The sequence below is a fragment of the Bombus affinis genome, chromosome 4 (assembly GCF_024516045.1).
Source record: "Bombus affinis isolate iyBomAffi1 chromosome 4, iyBomAffi1.2, whole genome shotgun sequence".
Classification (NCBI taxonomy): domain Eukaryota; kingdom Metazoa; phylum Arthropoda; class Insecta; order Hymenoptera; family Apidae; genus Bombus; species Bombus affinis.
This window is the reverse complement of record NC_066347.1, coordinates 18,196,866-18,218,074: the sequence shown is the minus strand read 5'-3', so window position 1 is coordinate 18,218,074 and position 21,209 is coordinate 18,196,866. Positions and strand designations below refer to the sequence as shown.

The 21,209-nt window shown below is 33.5% G+C and overlaps 4 protein-coding genes across 6 annotated transcripts in view; 2 read left to right on the top strand and 2 right to left on the bottom strand.

Moving 5' to 3' along the window:
- Nucleotides 1-205: 205 nt before the first annotated feature.
- LOC126915251 (G-patch domain and KOW motifs-containing protein-like) lies at nucleotides 206-1,588 on the bottom strand. Of its 2 annotated transcripts, none has more exons than XM_050719738.1 (4): nucleotides 1,372-1,588; nucleotides 904-1,261; nucleotides 691-824; nucleotides 206-606 (listed from the first exon to the last, which is right to left on the bottom strand). In XM_050719738.1, the coding sequence occupies exons 1-3, from the start codon at nucleotides 1,509-1,511 to the stop codon at nucleotides 729-731; spliced, it is 594 nt and encodes a 197-aa protein (XP_050575695.1). In that variant the 5' UTR covers nucleotides 1,512-1,588; the 3' UTR covers nucleotides 206-606; nucleotides 691-728. The 2 variants fall into 2 exon arrangements, with proteins under 2 accessions (XP_050575695.1, XP_050575696.1); XM_050719739.1 differs by having other exon boundaries at nucleotides 367-606; nucleotides 721-824.
- Nucleotides 1,589-3,692: 2,104 nt separating this feature from the next.
- LOC126915399 (katanin p60 ATPase-containing subunit A-like 2) lies at nucleotides 3,693-6,464 on the bottom strand. Its single transcript, XM_050720023.1, has 7 exons — nucleotides 6,163-6,464; nucleotides 5,711-5,781; nucleotides 5,150-5,350; nucleotides 4,778-5,039; nucleotides 4,281-4,449; nucleotides 4,111-4,223; nucleotides 3,693-3,914 (listed from the first exon to the last, which is right to left on the bottom strand). Exons 1-7 carry the CDS (start codon nucleotides 6,217-6,219, stop codon nucleotides 3,693-3,695), a joined length of 1,095 nt encoding a protein of 364 aa, XP_050575980.1. The 5' UTR covers nucleotides 6,220-6,464.
- A 954-nt stretch (nucleotides 6,465-7,418) lies between these two features.
- LOC126915254 (integral membrane protein DGCR2/IDD-like) overlaps nucleotides 7,419-21,209 on the top strand; it is a 45,047-nt gene continuing 31,256 nt past the window's right edge. Inside the window, exon 1 of one of the 2 annotated variants that reach the window (XM_050719754.1) lies at nucleotides 7,419-7,690. The gene's annotated coding sequence lies outside the window, so the exon portion shown is untranslated. Of the gene's footprint in view, nucleotides 7,691-11,513; nucleotides 12,104-21,209 lie in introns of those variants that run through there. The other variant, XM_050719752.1, reaches the window with a different exon arrangement.
- Nucleotides 14,300-20,255, top strand: LOC126915256 (integral membrane protein DGCR2/IDD-like). Its single transcript, XM_050719756.1, has 4 exons — nucleotides 14,300-14,318; nucleotides 14,419-14,599; nucleotides 16,516-16,664; nucleotides 19,935-20,255. Exons 2-4 carry the CDS (start codon nucleotides 14,518-14,520, stop codon nucleotides 20,106-20,108), a joined length of 405 nt encoding a protein of 134 aa, XP_050575713.1. The 5' UTR covers nucleotides 14,300-14,318; nucleotides 14,419-14,517; the 3' UTR covers nucleotides 20,109-20,255.

Genomic DNA, 21,209 nt, shown 5'->3' with positions numbered 1-21,209 from the left:
TTCACCGTCTTCGGGGTCAGGGGACATTGATCTTTTTCTATCCATCTTTTGCTCGAGTCCCTTGGATTCCTTGTCCTTATATTCCTCATACTTTTTTGTATCTGAAATTAACCCCATAAAATACTGAGAGCTAAAACCTCTACATTTATCATATTTTGTATAAAAATAGAAGGGACCTTTAAAAAATTGCATGCAACAACACACTTACAGGTACTCTTGAATTAGTTTTTCTACATGTCCGATTATGTCTTTATACGTATATGTCAATTCAAATTTATTTTCTTAAAAGTCCCTTAATGAAAAACTAACACTTCATATTAACTTTGAACTTTTGAGTTCTTAGAATATTCTGATTTAGTCACTGGCTGTACCATAAATTCATTTACAGATATTATATTTCCACCAAGAGCTAGTTTTATTATGAGCCTTCCAGCATCATCATCGAATCCTTCTATTTGACTATAATTATTACTTTGTTTTCCAGCTATAATTTTCACAAGTGTTCCTTTCTCGATTTTAACTTCTTCCTCTTCTTTTTTGGAATCTGTATTTTTCTTCTGCGATGCTACTTTTGGTCGTAATTCTGGTATGACAGCTGCTACTAATCTGTAATAGTTAGAATGAACGATTGTGAAATAAAAAATGATGTTCTCTGTTTACTTTCCAAAAAGTGATGTATTAAATACATACAATTAATTTAATCCAGAGTAAAATTCATACTTTTCATTTCAACCAATTCCCTTTCCTGGTTGCCATCCCATTCCCCGTAACATTGCTACACCAAAAGCATCAATAGGAATTTTTTCATAATCTTCTAACGTAGACTGAAAAATACAAAACGATATTTATAATATGCAAATGTAACACATCTGTGCATCGCACATCAATATGTTGATAACGTACCTGTTCTTTGCCTCTTAATGATTCATCTTCTACTAAAGGTAAAGTTAAATCATTTGTTTTAGTTTCATATTTATTCTTTGACTTAAGTTCCTCAATGATTTCCTTTGTCGCTTGCTCTTCTAAAGTAACAACTTTATTTTCACTATCTTCAACTGGCTCTTTCTTTATTGATATTATTGGCGATGTTTTTCCATTAGATAGCTTTGATTTTGCCTCGTTAACACTAGCGTCTCCTACCTTTTCCTTATCTGCCTTCGGAAGGAAAATGTTTGCATCTATTTTATTAACAATTCTATCATGCCAGGTTTTTGAACCTAGTAATGGAATAATTAGAGGTTCATCTTTTTTTTCTTCCTCACTGAAATAAAAAAATTGTTTTCAAATATATATATTCCGCTATTGGTGATTTTTATAGGATAGGTTGAAGTTATATGTTTCTTGATTAAAAATTTTACTTTTTGAACTCACCCTATTACTTTAATACCTTTCTCATCAAGGCATTCAATGTAATCAACTTTCTTTTTTTCTTGTGGAATAGCATTTTTTAACACAGGTTTCTTAATAGATTTCGCAAAACCGAAGGAAATCTTCTTTCCTTCTTCTGCCATTTATTTGTTATTTTAACACTGACTTATAGATCAATACACATGTATATACTAGACATAAAGATTGATGTCACTTGAAAACATAGTTTCAATTTCGTTAATATGTAATGTACATACATGAATCTAATATCTTATTATACTTTATTAATCTACTCAAAATTACTTGCACATTACTAAAATTTCATTCCGACAATATATCAAGCGCCTGAATAAGTGACATTAAAGTAAACATATATCAGAGAGGAAATAACAAGAACTGACGCCTATGGTTTTCTATGTTACAGAGCTAGTGCTACACCATACGGCCAAATGCCGAAAATGGCTAGGATATCCCAGAGAGAGTAGTGCTGCACCATGCAGCCAAATGCCGAAGGTGGTTTATGCTAGTATATATCTGCCTATACGTTTCAATCAGAAAATCGATATTATGTGTTCATGTGAAAGTTTACATTTCCCTAGGAGCTGTATTTTGATAGATTTAAGCTTCTAATGAAGCATTTTAAACGTATAGAGTATACTATGAAGTAGATAGTAGTGCGGATCATTTTATATTCATAGTGGTGCTTTCATGGTTTCACATTATCATTTAGACTGATAATTTACGATTTCATCTATTCCCTTTTTTTCTCTTTTAAGCCTCCTTTTTCTATGCTTGGCCAGTTCCAGTAAATGTATTTAAAGCTATTACAGGTCATTCAGAAGTTACGTCTCATAAATTAAAATACATAGAAGAATGGCAATTACATTCTCCTTTTTATCATTTATATTCTATTATTAGAACACGTATCATTTTTCAAAATTTTCCTTGCAATCTACAATTGTTTATGTCATCTTCCTATTGGTCATCGACTTTGTCATTTGCATGTCTCATTTTCCTCGTGTTCGGCATTTCAATATCAGGGAACGAATTTGTATCTTCTACATGAAATCATCTCTTTAATTTCAGATAGACGAATATGCGGCTGCTTCTGTTCCAAATATCTCCGTTACTGTGCCTGTTGACGGAAATCGGCGCGGCTGGGATCGGTAAAGCATGGCAGATCCTGCCATACGCGACCGATTCCTGGAATCACCCATCATGGCCACGGCTCCACTCTTCCGCGTTCGAAGTTCGCAGCGTGACCGGGGTTGGTCATCTCAATCCCTTGTTTAATTGTTGATTTTTTTAAATCTTTGTTTATTAATTCCAGGTTTTTTACATATTTTTTTTTTTTACATGATTTTTTTCCAGAATAAACGCTGAATTCTGATTGTAGGGTGGATACAGGCAAAAGTACCGATACGCGACGGTACGACATAGCCATGCATTATTACATTCTTTTTTTTTTTTTTTTTTTTTTTTAAGATTATTATTGTAACTTAAATTTAAGCCGCTGTTACGCTGTGCCTATGTACGATATTTTAATTTATGTCCTGAAAGCCTGGACGCAAAAACAGGACAGTTCGTTAGCGTAGGAGGGAACTTCTTCGTTAGACTGAACTCTGTTGATTGACTATTGAAAGCGCAAAGCGTAATAAGTTATAGTAATTCTTTTGCACGAGATTAAATAATTCAAGAGCGTTATTTTTTAGTATTGATTAGAGTTATATTTTTATATTTTTATACTTTTATATTTTTATATTTTTATATTTTTATATGATAACCATTTATATTTTTTAAAATATCTTGTCTTGGCATACACATTTTTTCCACTCTTCATATCTATCCACATTCGTAACTGTAGGTGACATTTTTTTTAACAATTTTGCTATTATTTTATAATTCTTTAATTCATATTTCAAAGTCGTAATAGATGTTTCTCTTTCTTCAAGTCTTTTAAACATTGGATTCATTTCTAGCTGCCATGCTTGCGTACAAAGCAATTTTATATCCGCACAAGAATATTTTTCAGTAGATTTTATTATGTGACTCACAATATCCATATTCTCTAATAATCGGTTGCTAAGGTATAATTTGAACATATCAAATCGAGTAACTTCGTTTGGTAATGATACGTATATATTCTTTTCAAGGCGTCTGCGTAATGCTGCATCAATATCCCTAATAATATATTTACAATAAATATTATTGTTCTGTTATATTAATAATAACGAAGGAATATTCCGAACAACACAATAATTAAGATTAAGATAATGAATAATTATGATATTAAGATATTTTCTACTTAGAAAACATTGAAATAGCTATAAATGATATACATACCAAGGGCAATTAGATGCGGCTAAAAGAACTACATCAGAATTTCTGTTAATTACTAATTTATCCAATCTAAAAAGAAGTTCTGATCTGAATGTCTTTGCAAATTTAGACAATGTATACTTTACTCTTTTATTTGTTCCTATGCAGTCAATCTCGTCGATAAAAATAATTGTTGGCGAATTATTATAGGCAAGTTCAAATAAAACCTGTTCAGTTTAACAAATGTATTTATTATTTATTAAATATTATATTCAAAATTCCTTAAATTCATTGTTTCATCACGAACGTAATATCATTTCGTTTTCCAAACAACTATTCTATTTATATATGAATGACGACAAATAAAAACAAATCTTTTTAAACCTAGAATCTCTTCTTCATAGACAAAGGAAATCAACTTACACGGATATACTTCTCGGAATCACCTCTCCATTTGTCCACCAATGAGCTGGCCGTTATGTTAAAAAAGTTGCATTGGCATTCTGTTGCGACTGCCTTCGCCAACATCGTCTTCCCTATTTCATAATTGCTTGTAAACATGTATGGGAATGAAAGAAATACGAGTATCTTACCTGTACCAGGTGGTCCATATAGCAGAATACTTTTACAGGGAGCAAATGGGCCTTTAAACAAGATAGGGTATTTAAGGGGATACACAATGGCATCCTTAATGGCAGATTTACATTCCTCTAGGCCTGCAATGTTGTCCCAATATACATTAAATTTTTTCAGTATGATTTCCTGCGACAATACAAAGATGAAATGGTGCATAATCTCCGTATTAATTTCCTTGAGTGTTATGTAATTCATTATTTAAAGCTTTACTGAAATCCCTGTGTCATTGATATACAGTGGATTGTTTATTCAAGGTATTTGTTGGATATACAGTGGATATATACAACAATACATTTGTAGGATATTGATATACAGTGGATTGTTTATCCAAGGTATTTGTTGGATATACAGTGGATATATACAACAATACATTTGTTGGATATTGTTTATCCAAGGATAGGTATTTTATTTTTAAAAAGCTTTACAATACGTATATTAATTGAAAATAACTTACGGATAAAATGTCTTCAGCAATCTTCTGCAATTCTGGATTGTCTATATAAAGGTGCCGAGCACAGTTTGATATCTTTGATTGCCTGAATTGTTCCATTGAGACGTTAAATAGCTCTTGTGATGAAGATCCATAGTTTTCATTGGCAGAAATTGGTGTCACTGTCATTGCAAGATTAATATCATCCGTAGCATCACCCCTCATCTTCTGTTGTGCATTCCTCCCTTCCACAGACCCAGATACAGACTCACTTCTCGTTTGTTTGCTAACAGATTTGACACGTTTTACTACTTCTTTGAAGATTGAATGATATTGTAATAGATACGTTGAATACGTTGAGAAAGTTGAATAGTGTTAAATAATTTAAATTCTTACACTTTGTTCGCATTTGTCATTTCCCTCGTCTTTATTTCCTTTTCAGTTATTTTCTTGCACAATATAGGATATTTTTGGAATTTCATCTTGTAATAATTTTCATATTCTCTAAGAATAATTTCCAAATTGACGTTGTCGCAGACTCGATATTTCCGAGATAGACGAGCTTCCCGGATTAATACATCGCTAATGTCTACATATCTAAAAAATATAATTTTTAATTCATTGAACAAATTTTATGCTATGAGTACACACTATACGATAATCATCAATTGGGACAACTGTTTTATTTCTATCCTTTCTATTTATCTATCTATTCTATTTCTATCCTTCTGCTTTTTAATTTCTAATTTTTAAAGTTTGAATTTAAATATATTTTCATTTATAACTAGTTTATCTACGTTATCGATTGAGTTATTCTATAACAACCGAGTTACCGATGTCGATTTTCAAATTTTGATTCCTTCCCCTCTTTCCGCACTAATTTCTATTTCGATTGGTCACCGATATTATTCGAAAAAAATTGCAACTAAGAAGATATCTAAATTGCAATGTACTCACCCATTGCGTTCCAAATAATCACATATAAGGTACAATATGTTCCGATTACGTTCCGAAGTATGACTCTCCTCCTAATGCGACATTTATTTTTTTTTTATTATTAACAATAATTATTAATAATATAAAGATTTTCATGCAATTTTCTGTTACATTGCGAGTTTAATAAATTTGTTACACATAATTTTGTTATCTACTATCTTGATACGCGCAAAGATAAATCTTAATGATATATAATACAGCGTAAATGGTTATAAATAATTAATTATTGACAATAATTATAAGAATTATAGAAAGAAAAAATCATAGATACAAAATCAAATACAAATCATAGATATAAAATCAATCAAAAAATGAACAACAATTGTGAAAAACGCAATATGGCATATCAATGACAAAACACACTCATGACTGTCATGGAAGTTCCAAAGTGCAAAATCTAGAATATTCCTTACCTCTTTAGATTGAGATATCTTATTTGTGGTACCTTGCTGCGATGATTCACCGTTCATTGTGATAGTTTTAAATGTGATAATGATATCCTTGTATTGACTATCGTTTTTCGATAGTTACGAGAATTTTCGTTTATCACTTTGAGACAATCCGTAACTTTCTTTCTCTTATAAAGTTTCCCTTCAACTCCGTTGAAAATTGAGCATCAAACAGGAGACGAACGATTTGTTCGCACACATAAGCAGGGTGCGAATATAATGATGGAACAGTCGAGTCCTGTCTACTATATAGTAAGATGGATACGACATGGAAATAGAAAGAGAAGGCTATATATAAGCATTTTCTGTCCTTGTTTAATCAGGCATGCACACTAGTGGACACTGACGGCGCTCGTTTACCGTTGTTACATATTTCCGGTACAAGTACGCGGGCTTTAGAGAAGGACGGAACGGTCTCTCTCTTTATCCCTATATCGCGTTTTTAGTTCGCTCACGCGCTCTGTACTTATATCTATTACATTTCCACCATAAGCAGCGGCCGTGCAGTGACTTACAAAAGTTTCGAACTCGCGGACGTTTAATCACGTTCCCTACTCCGAAGGGGTAAGTACAAAGTTGCTCGTCTCAGTACTCTTGTTAGAAGTTTTATCATCTTTTTCATTTCGTGGTTACAAGCTTTTCCAGGAAATTCTTATCGTTTTACAAGAGCTGTGGGACACAATGACGTCAGCTATCGATCATATACGCGAATTTGTTGTAAATTAATTAGGAGAATATCTGGAGTTCTTTATCGTTGCCAGCTGTAAAATATTGGAATTTTTCATTTATAATTCTCATATTTTCGACTCTTCCGTTGCCAAGACCACCTTGAAAGATTTTTGGTACGTTCCATCAGCCTTGTTAAAAGTGTGCCCATTGGTTAGCTATATTGATTTTAAAAATCAATACGTATATCAAGTTTATTATCTCACAGAAACAAGGAAATTCGTTTTATTAATGAATTTTCGACGTTTCTTCTCAGTTTCCTTTAGCATCGAACGAAGAACATTATATTTCGTTTAAAAAGATTGAAATTGATATTGAGATAAAATCAAAAAGTATCCGTTGTTCTCGAACATTCTAGTATTCCTTCGCCGCCCGGGAGAAAGACAGGTATGAAGAAAGAGGATATTTTTTTTATTAACTTTTTAATATTGATGTTTCGACAAATATTGACGTGTGCAGTGAGAAAATCAAGTGAAATTTTGAATAATATCGTTTTAATAATTTGTGAAACGAATTAGTTTGGTTTTTTCCATTTTTATTAGTTTCCGTCAGTGCTGATTGACGCGCCACTCCAGTTTCCATTTCCGTTTCTCGAAATTTCCCACGTCCTTAGTCTTTGGGACTCTTTGCCCAGGTAACCGCATTGCTTCTGGGTACGTCTCACCGTTCGGGTCTCTCGAGCTTTCGGTGTCAGTTGTTACCGTTGATTGAAGAGAAGCTGGTGACGGATATTATCGAATAAATCGTTTATTCTGGAAAAGTTCGAGTAAGTTCGTTCTGTTTGAATAAATCAAGACATAGATCAATTTTTATCGTATCATCGTGATTCGCCATGTCGTACGTTTGGTTTCGGGATACCATATGTTTTTAATTTTTTACTTTTAATTTGACATTTTACGCCTATAATCGTGACAGGAAGATACTTTCAATGAATTATAAATATTTTAAATTATAAATTATAAATATTTGTTATAAATTACAATCATACTACGGGGAAAAGTGAAACATATGTTTTCTTGTGGAACATGTGATAGTAAATTATTCGAAGCATAATAATGCTTAATTAAACATCTATACGGTAACATTTACGGACGAATATTGGGGTAATATTATCGCGTCGCTTTAATCTGGCATTTAATGCTTTGATTGCGGTCTTTGAAATGGCATCACAGATGCTGGTATAATATCACACGAAAAAGGAAGGACCAGTGGTTAATGTTGCAAGTGCACCAGTGCGTTGCAGCCATCGGGGGTGGCTTTGACGCCGGTGCCGAGGAGAGGCGCAGAACGTGTTCGATCGACCCGCGAACGCAGCCCGTGCTCATACTGTGACAGAGTTCGTTTCAGTTAGTCTCAGTCGCTGTTTGCCCGTCGACAGCGTATAGTCGCGCCGGCCAACGATTATTTTTTCTTTTTTTGTTTCTCGATAATTCTCTCGCAACACTCGTTCTATATGTACATAAACCATCAGTTTATCGCGTGATCATTGTTCCCGCTTCCCCTACCTTGTCACGTTCTTCAAAGAAGATTTCCCTTCAGTTTTTTGTTGTTTGGGGAAAATTCATCGCTCGGACACATGGATTTATCGACACGACGGTTTATCGAGGCATCAGCGTGATGTACTTTTCAAGTTTCATATTTTCTCTATGATACTTTCTAAGGAGAATTTAGAATTCGGAAGATATCAATTTCCAGGAAATATAGGTCTTTATGAGACCATCGATAGGTTTGAATTTAATTAACTCTCTTATAATTGGTATTTCAATTTTTTAATTCCTTAAATTCAGCTTTCTTTATGCTGTTAGACGATATAACGCGGGCATTTTATGATATATCGAATATATTCGTATATATTTTACTTTATACATTCGATAAATTTCCTTGGTTGGCCGGCCTGCAACCCACATACGGCACTTAATAAAAATTTGTTTCGTTAGAGGTCGGTGTTTGTTCATCTTCGTCATAAAAATGTCATGACGTCATATCATATCACAAGGGTTCTTCTGAAAGCTAGATATTCGATAACAAGATGGTTAATTAATGGTTTTCGGTAGCTTGCAATGTCAAGCTTTGAACTGGCGGGATCGCCTTGCTGTCAAATCGCCATTCAGCAGCGACCATATTCTTTAACTACGTTCAAGACGTATATCACGCTACAGAAACCATCAAAGGGGGATAATTGCAAGTTAGTTGCCTCTTAGAAACGAGACAGTTGGTTGTTACTTGTTATCCGTAGTTGGTAGTTGTTCTCCTTAGTCGCCACATATTATAGAGACAACATTCATAGTCACCAGTTGCCTTCGCTAATAGTTTCTTGTTGTCTGTAGTTAGTTCTCGTCATCGCTATGTATTCCATCAACCACGTAAAATTTAACATATAGGATTTTATTCTTTTTTATTCTTTCTGTAGAAAGATTCTTTAAGTAATATGAATTTAAGTAACTATTTTATGATACAATAAAGTGGAAAAACGATTATTTTACGTAACGTAATTTTTTAAAGAACTTTGAATTTAAAGGATTCAGATAGATATCTTAAACGTAATTAAACCCTCCATATCGTAACAAATTAAAAGAAATTGCGCAAGAAAGTACAAATACATTTAATGCATAAAACATATATTTAAAATCCAAATGTAGGCGTTGACGCGTGCGTGCTACATGTTCGAAACATTCGTTACATCCGCGATAAAATTTGTAACGACGAAGAAGCTTAACATATGGTGTGCTTCAAGACGACAGCAAAAATTGTTGGCGGATTTTTCGAAATTTCTTCCATTCTTAATAAAAATATATTGTATAAATATAGTAGGATTTTTCAAATTTAAATAGTTATAATGATTTGAAACTTTACAATCGTACGGTTCTGTTTTATCCTTTGAATATACCTGTCATTTTCATATCTCCTTTTAACTAAACTAAATATTTGGAAATCCTATAATTTGTACACTTCTATTTGTGAATAAGATCGATGAAATTAAAGCGTAACTATGCTTTCAATAATGGCTTCGATGTATTGCTCACCATTATGGCGGATTAACGTCTCTAAGTGATCGACCTTAATCACTAAATGGCAGCCGCGATTCAGTGGTAGAGCCTTACACATGACGGACGTTGCAAGCGCTTCTAAGACGTCTATTGTGAAACGTTTCCAATAGCATCGGTTACGACGACGGTGAAATCCGAATAGAAATATATATCGCGTATCGCTTCAGCCTGACATGTCTTAAAATAGAATCACAATTTTTCGTTCTTTAAAAAAACAAAAAAAGTCTATAAAAATTATATGCAAATAAAATAGATAAATGGATAAATGGTTGTACAAATTTATAAAACAGATATTACAAATATACGTAAATAAATTATATATTTATAAATTGTTTGTTTAAATATCTGTTTGTTTAAATAAATAAAAGGGATATTTACGACTTACAATGAACGTAGTCGTATTTTTAGTTTTAAACAAAGCAAAAACGGATAACAACTTTTTAAAATGTAAAACTCAACGCAACAGTGGTTTTTTTTAATTAATCAATAACGTTCAAAGTTAATTAATTTAGAGTGGTTTGTACATTTTGTATGCTCGCCGTATTTTAACGTTTGATGTGTAACGTTTGATGTAGTACTTGATGCCCGAAAAATCGAAAAATAATTAAATTTGATCGTTTCGTCGAATTTACAAGTGTGTATATTCGTGTGAAATCCTATGTGCTTGTGTATGCTGATGTGAAAGGCGGTAATATATTTTTCTTTTTTCGATTATTGTTGTCAACTTTTGTGTGGAATAAATCAATTCCGTGAATAGAAGTGCAATCAATACAGCTTACTATGAGATGATAGCACAACAACAGTACATATCGCCATTGATGTCAGCTTCACAAAATTTCTCGAATATCGAGGTTGTCCATTTGGGTTAAGAATTTATTTCCAAAATGCCACAAGCACGAATATCTTATGGAAATCCACTGTATTTCCACTGTAATTTTTAATAATCAGATTCCATATTGTATGCTACGATTCGAGGAAAATCCGCAGCTAATTATTATCTTTGCTGCCTTTAAATACCATAAATAGTCGTCCGTAAATTTTAAAAGATTTTCTGTGCCATACTTATATTGTGTATTTTAGTCTTAAGGCGCGGGTCGTGTTCAATTAATTGAAAGTGATGAAACTGTAATGGGTCACGATAGTCAAATATTAAAAATGGTCTCGTTGGCTACATTTAAAATCTTTACGAGATATATATGCATAGTACGTTGCTACTAGCAACGGGTAGCGATGAGCAATAGAGAACAGTACCTTCCTTATCTCGTCGTGATTATGTACATACCAGTAATGCACAGTACTCGTACTGAATATCTTACAACATCTACATAGATTTTCAGATTTGTTTCGAATATTACCAGCATAACCATGATAGTAGAATTCTGTTACAGTATTAATTCTATAGTGCCGTTATGCATAATACAGCCCTAAAATGTTTCTACAAATATACGAATATTTTCGTCAGCTACTATATTCCAACCATGGCTTATTATGAAAGGAAATATATAACGAAATTACTTGTTTTTTTAGACTAAATTAGTTTAATTTGAATAATTTTAGTAATTGTGTAGGATCGAACAACAACTTATCATTAGCTTCACTCGAGACTTGATTGCACGTAGCAACGTAATTGCGTTGGAACTGAGGGTAGAAAACAATGTCAACCGTTAGACGCGTCTGTCTGGCGAATGTGTAACGCGTGAATAATAGATGGCGGCAATCACGTGAACCCTACTTATAGCTGTTTCGGTTTATATCGTAGCATTCAACCTAGGGTATAACGATAGGGATAATTAGAAGTTCAAAGGCCGGCTGATCAGCCTCATTTTGTTCCATTTTTTAATCAAGCGATGAATCGACAAATTGTACAGATTTCGATGGTTATCACAGTTCTCTGGGAATTTTAAAGCGCGGTTCGTCGAATTTAGTCGGATTGGCTACAGACTCTTTTACGAGCAGCTTGAAACTCGATCTAGTTTCGAGAAAATGAAAAATTCGTTTTATCTCTTTGTTTCCCTGTTCCTTCCTTCCTTCCTCTTTTCTTTGCTTTTTACATTGCGTTAAGACCGGCTAAATAATATTGATTGCCATGGACGTTGGCTGGTTTAAAATCACTGACATCGACGATAACAAAAGTAAGTTTGATGATTATTTATCTGAGCCGGTGTTATTCGACTTGAGCTCTGCACATTTGTTAATATTATTCTAGTAGGGATGAGATACTACAAATTTTAAATAACTTCGATTAAAATTATATTATAAAAATTATATTACATTAACGTTTAGAAGTCAATAAAGTGGAAAGAATTACGCGAGATAATGTAAATATAAATTATATTACAAGGAAACAATACGGCTAGGTAATTTGAAACATTCTGGCTAAAATTGCATTCTTTCAAAGTTAGGACGTACAGTATTTACAAAGTAGATTAAGTATCAAATGGGGTACTTAAGAAAATTTATGTTATCATTCTTTAGTAAACATTTTCAGGTAATAGCCTTCTGCAAAAGCTGCTTTACGTTACGTTAACGTATTCATTATTAATATTAATCATATTGTTCTTATCTCCTAGGGGCATAACAATCCATTTTTATATTGTGTTAAAGCTAAATTTCTATTAGATTGTCGCAAAATTTTCTTTCGTTTTATAAAGAAATGATAGATACACAACATTTTTTGTTTTATGTTATTTTATATTAAATTGGAGAAAGGTGGATCGCACATAATTCAATAAAATAATATAAAGCAAAAAATATCGTACATCTATCATTTCTTTATAAAACGAAAGAAACTTTTCGAACAACCTAATATTTCTCTCCAACGACACTTCTACGATGTTAAAATATTTGATAAAAATATTTGATAAAAATATTAAGAAATTCTAATATTGATTTAAACCTATCGATTTATTTACTTTTCGCTGCCAGAAATTGTTAATTATGATTTCCACTTAAAAGCGTATTTCGTATTATGAGGATAAATGATCAAATTCATCTCTAATATACACGTTAGAGAGTCATTTATAGCTGCAATCCTGTTTACCGCTCATATTCCTGGAACTCGATAATTCACTAGGCGATTGCTTTAACCGTGCAGAATACATCCATAAATAATTAATCGCTATTAATATTCCATCGACTTTTGAAAATCCCTGATGTGATCTATTTCACGTGATGAGAATACGTGTAAAGTGAGGTTATTGCTTGATTATCTTTAGTCGAATAAATCGAGTGATTCAAATTATAATGCGGAAGAAAGTCAAAACTATGTATATTATTTTTTTCAATTTTTATGTATCATTTTATGTATCATTTGACGGAAGGAAATTTGGTAAGTAAGGTTCACCTTTTTTAATGTCAATGATTTTGAGATATGTTATTAAGCTCCAAATTCTAAGCAATCTTCTATATATATAACATACGTATAATAGCCAAAGTTCAACTCCCAAGTATACGCAAAGCTTTTATTTTCAATTTATGCGATACCACTATGTTTCATGAATTTATTTGCTAACGGTATTGAAACAAATAACAAGCAGAGGACGAACTATCCGTGAACTGTTTTGCCAACGAGTACGCTTCCAATATTTTCTGTTTGAGAAAACACACTTGTTGCTGTTGCAACTCCAAATATTTTTACAGCCGACGCTTTTGCCATGAATCATCGGCTAACATATAAAATAAAGAAAAGCCATAGTTGATTGTAATGGAAATTTAGAAAACCTCAAACTCGATATAGAAGGGAAAAATAAAGGAAAGGAAGGGAGAGATAATTGGAAGCTTGGGGCCAGGTTTAATTCACTGAAACCGGGCTGCTTGTGTCATCACGAAACAGAATTGCCAGTACGTCATTTCTGTGCTCCCGTCCTCGTAAAAACGGTTTCACTCGTTAAGAAAAAACGAATAGGCGGTGAAGAGAGAAAAAAGCAGACAGAGAGCGCTTTTAAAAAGCTGACGAAGCGTGCGTTGCCACAACGAGACACACAGTGCTATTTGTCGTTTTAAATTGCGCCGCAACTTGTTTTTGAGATCTTTGCTAGAGACACGTGAAAACACGTTGGAAGTATATTTCTTGTTTTTGTGGAATTTAGCTGGAAAATGAAAAATAACGTAAAACATGTACTTACGACTTACAGAGTAATCGAATGTATACACTATAATAACCAGCGATTTAAGACTTTAAAAGATCGAAAGAAAAGAAAAGAAAAGAAGAAAGATAATATGTTGTGGCAGTCTAACTCGATCTAAGGAAATAGAGAGGGAGGGGGGGGGGCAAAGCTTGTTAATCTGGAAAGAATACAAGCATCAATTTCAAGCACTTATAGGGAATCAAGCGGGCTTGTTAAGGTCGTAAGTTGGACAATTATCCCGTGTTAGGTTCAATCAGCTTAGTCTTACACAAAATTGATCTAATCATGTGAAAACAAATGTATTCTGATTTTTGTCGCAGATATTTCTGGTCTACGCATTCCAGTGCCCGCACTACTGACATTAAAACACCTGATTTTCCCATTTACTACAGCGACAAATTTCTTGATCCTTCACAATCATGAAGGACTTGTCTGCGACAATACCTGCAATGATCATCTATGTGCAGGCTATTTTCATCACTATCTTCCCGTTAGGGGCTGGTAAGTTGATACTGATTAATTATACCATCGAAATTCTATATAATGGCTACAAAAAATATTTGCATCATTACCCTCATTTCCTAACGAAGCGCGTTTTTTTACCAAGTTTTATATTTCATTTCATAGTATCAAATCCCTGTGGTTACACGAAAGTATTAAATGATAGGAAACTTGATATACACGAATTTAATTAATTAATAAATTAGTCGATATACAGCCATTATTATTTCATGTGAAATATTATAACGTCAAAAACTTAACGTTCTTGTACGTACAGTATTAATCACAAATTGTAAGAATGTTTACTGATAAGCAAAATAGATAATATGGAAAACGCAGACCTATGGAAAGAGAATTCCTGACATTAGACAGGAATACGGGATTGCACGAAATATTTTATGGTATGTCTAACATGGAGAATATATGCGGCGAAGTACGAAAAATTCATCCTGAGATATGTATACGACCTACGCGGTACGGGACGTGTTATAAATGGTTTCCGCCACTCAGCCGTATTTGAATTTGTGAACACGATCGAACAAATGACGCGACAATTATTAATTGCCGTCTCTGCCTTAGTAACGATTCGCGTTGGAACGAGGTCGAATCGTTCCGATTCCACGCGCGATTAACAAATAATTACAGTGGACATCAATTACTTGGATGACCTTCGTCATTTCAGCTTAAAACGATTAATTTGATCAAACCAACCAATTATTTCAGTTAATACAATCTGCACTTTAAATTCGCACGTCTTGTGTATACACACCGGGCCAGAGAAAAGTTTTCATTCGTTCGAGTAGAACCTTCGTAGTCCTTGAGGACGCGTGTCGCTTCTCGTGCACCTAAAGTTTCGCTCAAATTAACCGATTTATTTGAATTCGAGCGAGTGAAAACCTCTTTGTCACCGTGAGTTTGTTACTTAATTGATACTTTTAGATGCCCTTTGCTTTCAATCTCTTACATCCATTCTTAATTAGTCAAGTCGTTTGACTTTTGACAAGTATTTTGAAACCATTTTACTAACACGAACCTACTTTTTTACTTGAGATTATCCGCTATTTTTATTCAAATGTATATGTACGTATATACACTTTTGAATTTTAAACGAACCTTCTATTATACCTATATCCTTTAAGTGCCGTTTCAAGTTTCAAGAGACTTTAACTCGGATAGCTCGACTTGGAGTTCTAACGTATACTGTGAAGCACACTTGCGAAGTAAAACAGCAAACACGATATAAAAACTTTTTCCCCATGTAAGAAATCGAATAACCTATTTCAACGGTGCTTTAATCTCATCGATGAAGCATCGATGCAACGAAGAAGCATCGTGATAGCCGCAATGCGGATCCGTTGAACAAAAATTTCCTGGTACGGTCGTTTTCGTAATGTTATTAACCGTTTTAGTGTCGGATGTTTCAAGACTCCGTATCGGTTTGTGCTATGCAGCGCGATAGCGCTTCGTTTATTTATTTGCCAGGAGTACCGATCGATGCGATCGCGCAGCCCTTTTTCATCCTGTTTTTTTCATCGAAATATACCGTTCGACGTGCTCGCGCTTCATTTCATCGGTTATACTGGAAGCGTTACAACAAACGTTTGCGTGATAACATTCTATAATGCAGGATTTGGTTTTCCGATTCAAGAGGTAATTTTTTATATTGGTTTTTTTTTTTTTTTTTATTTGGTTTATGATTATTTGAAAAACAAGTAATTACGAGAGGAAACTCTGATATGACTCGCGACGAGCACGCTTGAGCGCGTTGCGAATTAATGATCGTGACCATACATCGTGGCACAATTTACCACGGTACGCGAATAGAGCGATCACGCTGCGTGGCGTTAAAACGGTTAGCGTAACTGCGCGTACGATTGTCGAGTGGCAAAGATATTGACGCTGGTAATCGTTTTCAGCGGCTTTAGGAAAACACTGTACTGATTTCGAAGGAGAAGTTGTCTCGCATGGAATGATGTATGTGCCGGGACCATCGGTTTGCAACATCTGCTTCTGTTACAATTCGCAGCCAAAATGGTGCCGGGCTATCTTCTGTTCACCTCCTTTTGTAAGTATATGCTCATTCTAAGAGCAACCAGCTTAACACAACCATGAGAAACTAAAGTACACCGTTAACGCTTGCATGCTGGTCGTTAAAACACATGCTGCGCGAATAGGGTACACAGCGATTCATTTAACTCGCCTTGAATTAGTTTTAGAAAGACAAACATGGACAGGGATAATTTTTGTCACGAGCCGTTCAATTTATTCGTTCATTAGAACGAATTAATTTACACCTGCTGAGATCGCGATTGATGTGACAAATTCGAAATCTTGTTCCATATAAATATTTTTAAACAAGCACGTCGTAAGCTTTGTATATTTTTTAATCGCAACGAAACTGTTCAGAGAAATGCTGAAATTATTAATTAGAAAAGGAGATTTCTACGCATCGTTGTAAAAGTGTCCGGGAAAATATTCGTGAAACAGTTACGTTGTTACAAGTTCTACAAGAAGAAATATTGAAAATCAGGTTCCACTTATTCAGTTGCATGTGTAAAAGGTATCTTGCGTTCGCGCAAAAAATCTCTGAAGGATACATGCTTTATAATAATTGGAGTGTCGAAGTTGTTACGCGGATCGGCGTACACGTACCTTTTAATGAAACTAGGTTACTCATTCGTTATTCGTTCCTAATTTTCAGCTTCACGATTTTTACGCAATAAAATTTTATACACCTGTTCGGTTTATAAATGATTCAATTCAAATTTAACAGAATTAAAGTTGAAATAATCATTTGTACTTTATTAAAAGGTTCTTTCAGCATCTCGTTTTAATATTTTTATTGGTAATATTTTGTTAATCGTTATATTTAAATGGAGTTTTTCAAAGGAGAGACATTTTAAGGTAGGAAATGGACATACATTTATAATAAGAATTCAGAAGAAAGAATATTTCATACAGAAAGAATTATTCCGTATGTATAAATAACTACGCTATGAATTTTATATGTATCGGATATTCCTTCTGGTTAATGTATCTGATGTTTTTTCACGCGAGGTAGCGTATATTTGCAGCTATATGTCTCTTCGTTTCTCAGTAGTAAAACTTAGCATTCATGCGGCTGATAAGTAGTTACGCATTGACAACGAGAAACATAAAATGAATAAGAAGCATGAGACATTCTATAAGAAAAATAAAGTTGTTTTTATCTTTCATTGCATATTCGTCAGAATATTGTTAATAAATATTTAATTTAAGATTTCAGTTGAAATAAATACATAGGATTAGACATTTTCTTTTTTTCCCCTTTCTCTTTTTCTTTTTTTTTTTTTACCTGGGGGAAATCCGCTCGGACACGAAGCCACTTCTTAAGTGGCGTGGTAGTGAACATCCAAATTAACTGGGGCACTAATTAGCTGAAGCTTCTAGTCAAACCAGGTATCAGTCTTTGTACGCAAAGGCATTCATTACAATCGTTTAAAGTTTGAAGAAACACCGTTACAAATTCGTGATATAAGAGAAAGCGATTCAAAACTCGGATTCATTTGTTGGAACGACGCCGTGGGCAAAAGTACATAATGGAAAACTTTCTTCCAAGACCAATTGATAGCGCTGACGTAATTAAAATGTGACGATATTGCCAGCGACGTTTCTCCAAATAGACGACTAACTTATTTACGAATTGCCGTAACACGATTGCCGCTGGTAATACGGTTAGTAATCAGTTTATTGAATTTTCGCTTGACGTGACATCGTCGAGTTCCTAGAGAGATTCTTCTCCCTTGTAAAACTATGTTTCTGCAACGACTGTATTTGTTGAATTGCCGTTCGTGAACAAGTCCTTCTCTTTATTACGTGTAATAGATTCTTCTTTTTAAGTTTTAATTTACATTGGTAATTTTCTATAATTTATTACTCGAATATGGTAATTTTTTCTTTTGTTTGCTGTAAAGTTTGCTTTTTCTACAATTATTTTACTACAAAACCCATCAAAAACATGATGTATGTATGTATATATACTCTCAAATATTATCGGTTTATTCTCAAGCTATAGTTCAATTTCGGAAATTGCCAATTAAAATCATAAAAAAAAAAAAAAAAAAAAGCACACACAGAAAGTTCGTTAAAATATGCGATTTTCCAATCAAGATATAGTATTTATTCGAGTAATATAGATTACAGTAGCGATGGTGACGACAACGATGAATGGACTGATTCTTCGTGCGAAAATAGATTGGAAGCGCAGAACGATGCATTGTTTCAGGGAATATCGATTTTCAAGCATGGTTTTAAAGTACGTGTGCGCGTGACTAGATTTGTTAATTAATGCCGCACCCAGATTTTCAATATATAAATGTGACACCTACATATGTTTAAGCTTAAAACAATTGGACTAACAATTTCGTTAAATTTAAATCAATATTTATCTTTTTAAACGCAACAATATTTTTAATGACAACTTCACGTGTAAATCGAGTGCATACATATTCGATCGTTCTTGAAAACCTGATTCTCTGCGAAGAGAAAAAATCCTTGAATAAAGATTTGATCTACGTTTTATATGCTACGTTTTACATCCACCTCTTTTCAGATATACCTCTCTATTTAAAATCATAGATCGTCACACTCTATAGGTATTTCCTTGAAAAGGTTAAAGTCGTTCTGTATAAAACCCAATTCAAAGGGGAAGGAAATTCTGCGAAAAATTCTTTCAGATTTGCCTATGTTTGAGCTCGAATCAAAGCAATCCTGTAGAATAGGATAGGATGATTCTGTATTATTCCTTGTGTACTTTCTGTTCCTGTTATTTACAATAGGATGATTATGCGTTTAACTTCTCATAGAATCTCTCTGATTCCGTATGATATCATCAATGTTTTTGAAATATGTTATTGGTGTCGTAACGTCAACCGTTTTCAGTGCAAATTCAATTTTGAATCGCAATTTCCATGTTTGCGTGGCAAAAGCGTAAAATCGATAACGCACGCAAACATGTCTTCTTTGCTAATGGCGTACTATAAATATAAATATTTGAATAAATATTGCGAATTTCATATTGCTAAAAGATTTATACTATTTGTTCGTAAATAATCGTCGGATCTATATTTAAGTTGAAACTGCTGATGAAATTTTGTTTCATAGCACAAATTATTCTTCCCGAAATGTACGTTTAGTGTTATAATATATTTGACCAATGGTTCTCAAATACTAGTTTTGCAAAAGCAATGGTTGAATTGGAGCAATTCTTTTTTCTTTCATTCTTTGAATGACCTGGATTTTCGAGTAGTCTAGTGACGATTGATCCGTACAATTAATCGATTTCTTTTTATTACAGAGCTGCAAGAAATTCCGCATTGGACGCCGCTGTTGCGAGTTCCAATGCCTGGATGAGGTTGACAATGAATATTGGTCGGGATCTGATGTGGTCATTGTCGATAGTTCATCTAGACTTGAAAAACATATTGTGTTGTGGACGCTGGGCTTAGTGATAGTAATTGTAATATTTTAATTTCTCAATAAAGATTCCGATGGCGCCGTTGACAAAATTCGTACCTTATAAACATCGACGATTAGCTTCAGCCATCGGGAAAAGAAGTAGTGTATGTATGTAGTGTGTTAACGAAGTAGTAAAAAGTAGTGTAAAAGAAGTAGTGTATGTATGTAGTGTGTTAACGAAGAATCATTTGTAACTGAATAATTATACCTCGAGAAGATTATACCTGAGTAATTATATTTATTCTTATTTTCTTCCCCTTTATTTCATTTGAATAGATTTTTGTATTCAAAGAGCGAGGTATGGTTATATCAGACGGTTGGCTAATTTGTTGGTTAATTGGTTAATTTGTTTTTACATATGTCAAAGGAATGAAAGGAGGGAAAATCCTTTTTGGATTTTCGTACGAGAAACATGGTATGTTTGACAAGGGATTTTCTTTTGAGGCAATTTAGAGTGACAAAAAGGTCTTTCTGTTAGGTAGCTTGTCGATAAAAATGTTTTGTTAATAACGTAAATGGAACGAGTAGTTACGAATTTAAATAGAATATGACCAAATGGAATATATATCTTCTCTTCGACTTTCATAAGCTGAAAGCTCCGTATCTAAATTTTATCTTAATTATTTGAAGCAAAAAGTATGTTCTTTTATCTTCTTTTAGTTGTAACATTCACTATACTATGCTTTGTTTATATGCTAAAGCACGTATTTTATGAGTTAAGGAATAAATTAGATATGGGGGGACTATATTGTTAGATTGTTAAATGTGACTAAATGGAACTCATAGTTTATTAAAAACTATCGGATAAATACGTATAAATGTTGTAGTCGTTGTAATCTATTATTGTGCTATTATAGGTATACGTGTGTACTATAGAAGGACCACCCTATTAGGTACTGACAGCTTTCTTCTAACATAATATTTCCATAGAATCTTATAATCTTTTTCCTCTCATTGTCTCCGAATAAGAAGTGTGTAATAAATGTTCGAATTTCGGTGTGTTGAGAAAGCTGCTCGGTTAAGTTTCTGACTACAAAAATGGTCTTTTTGTATCAGAAAGAACGAAAATAAATGTTCGGCAACGAGTTTTTTTCTTTTTTTTCTTTTTTTTAAG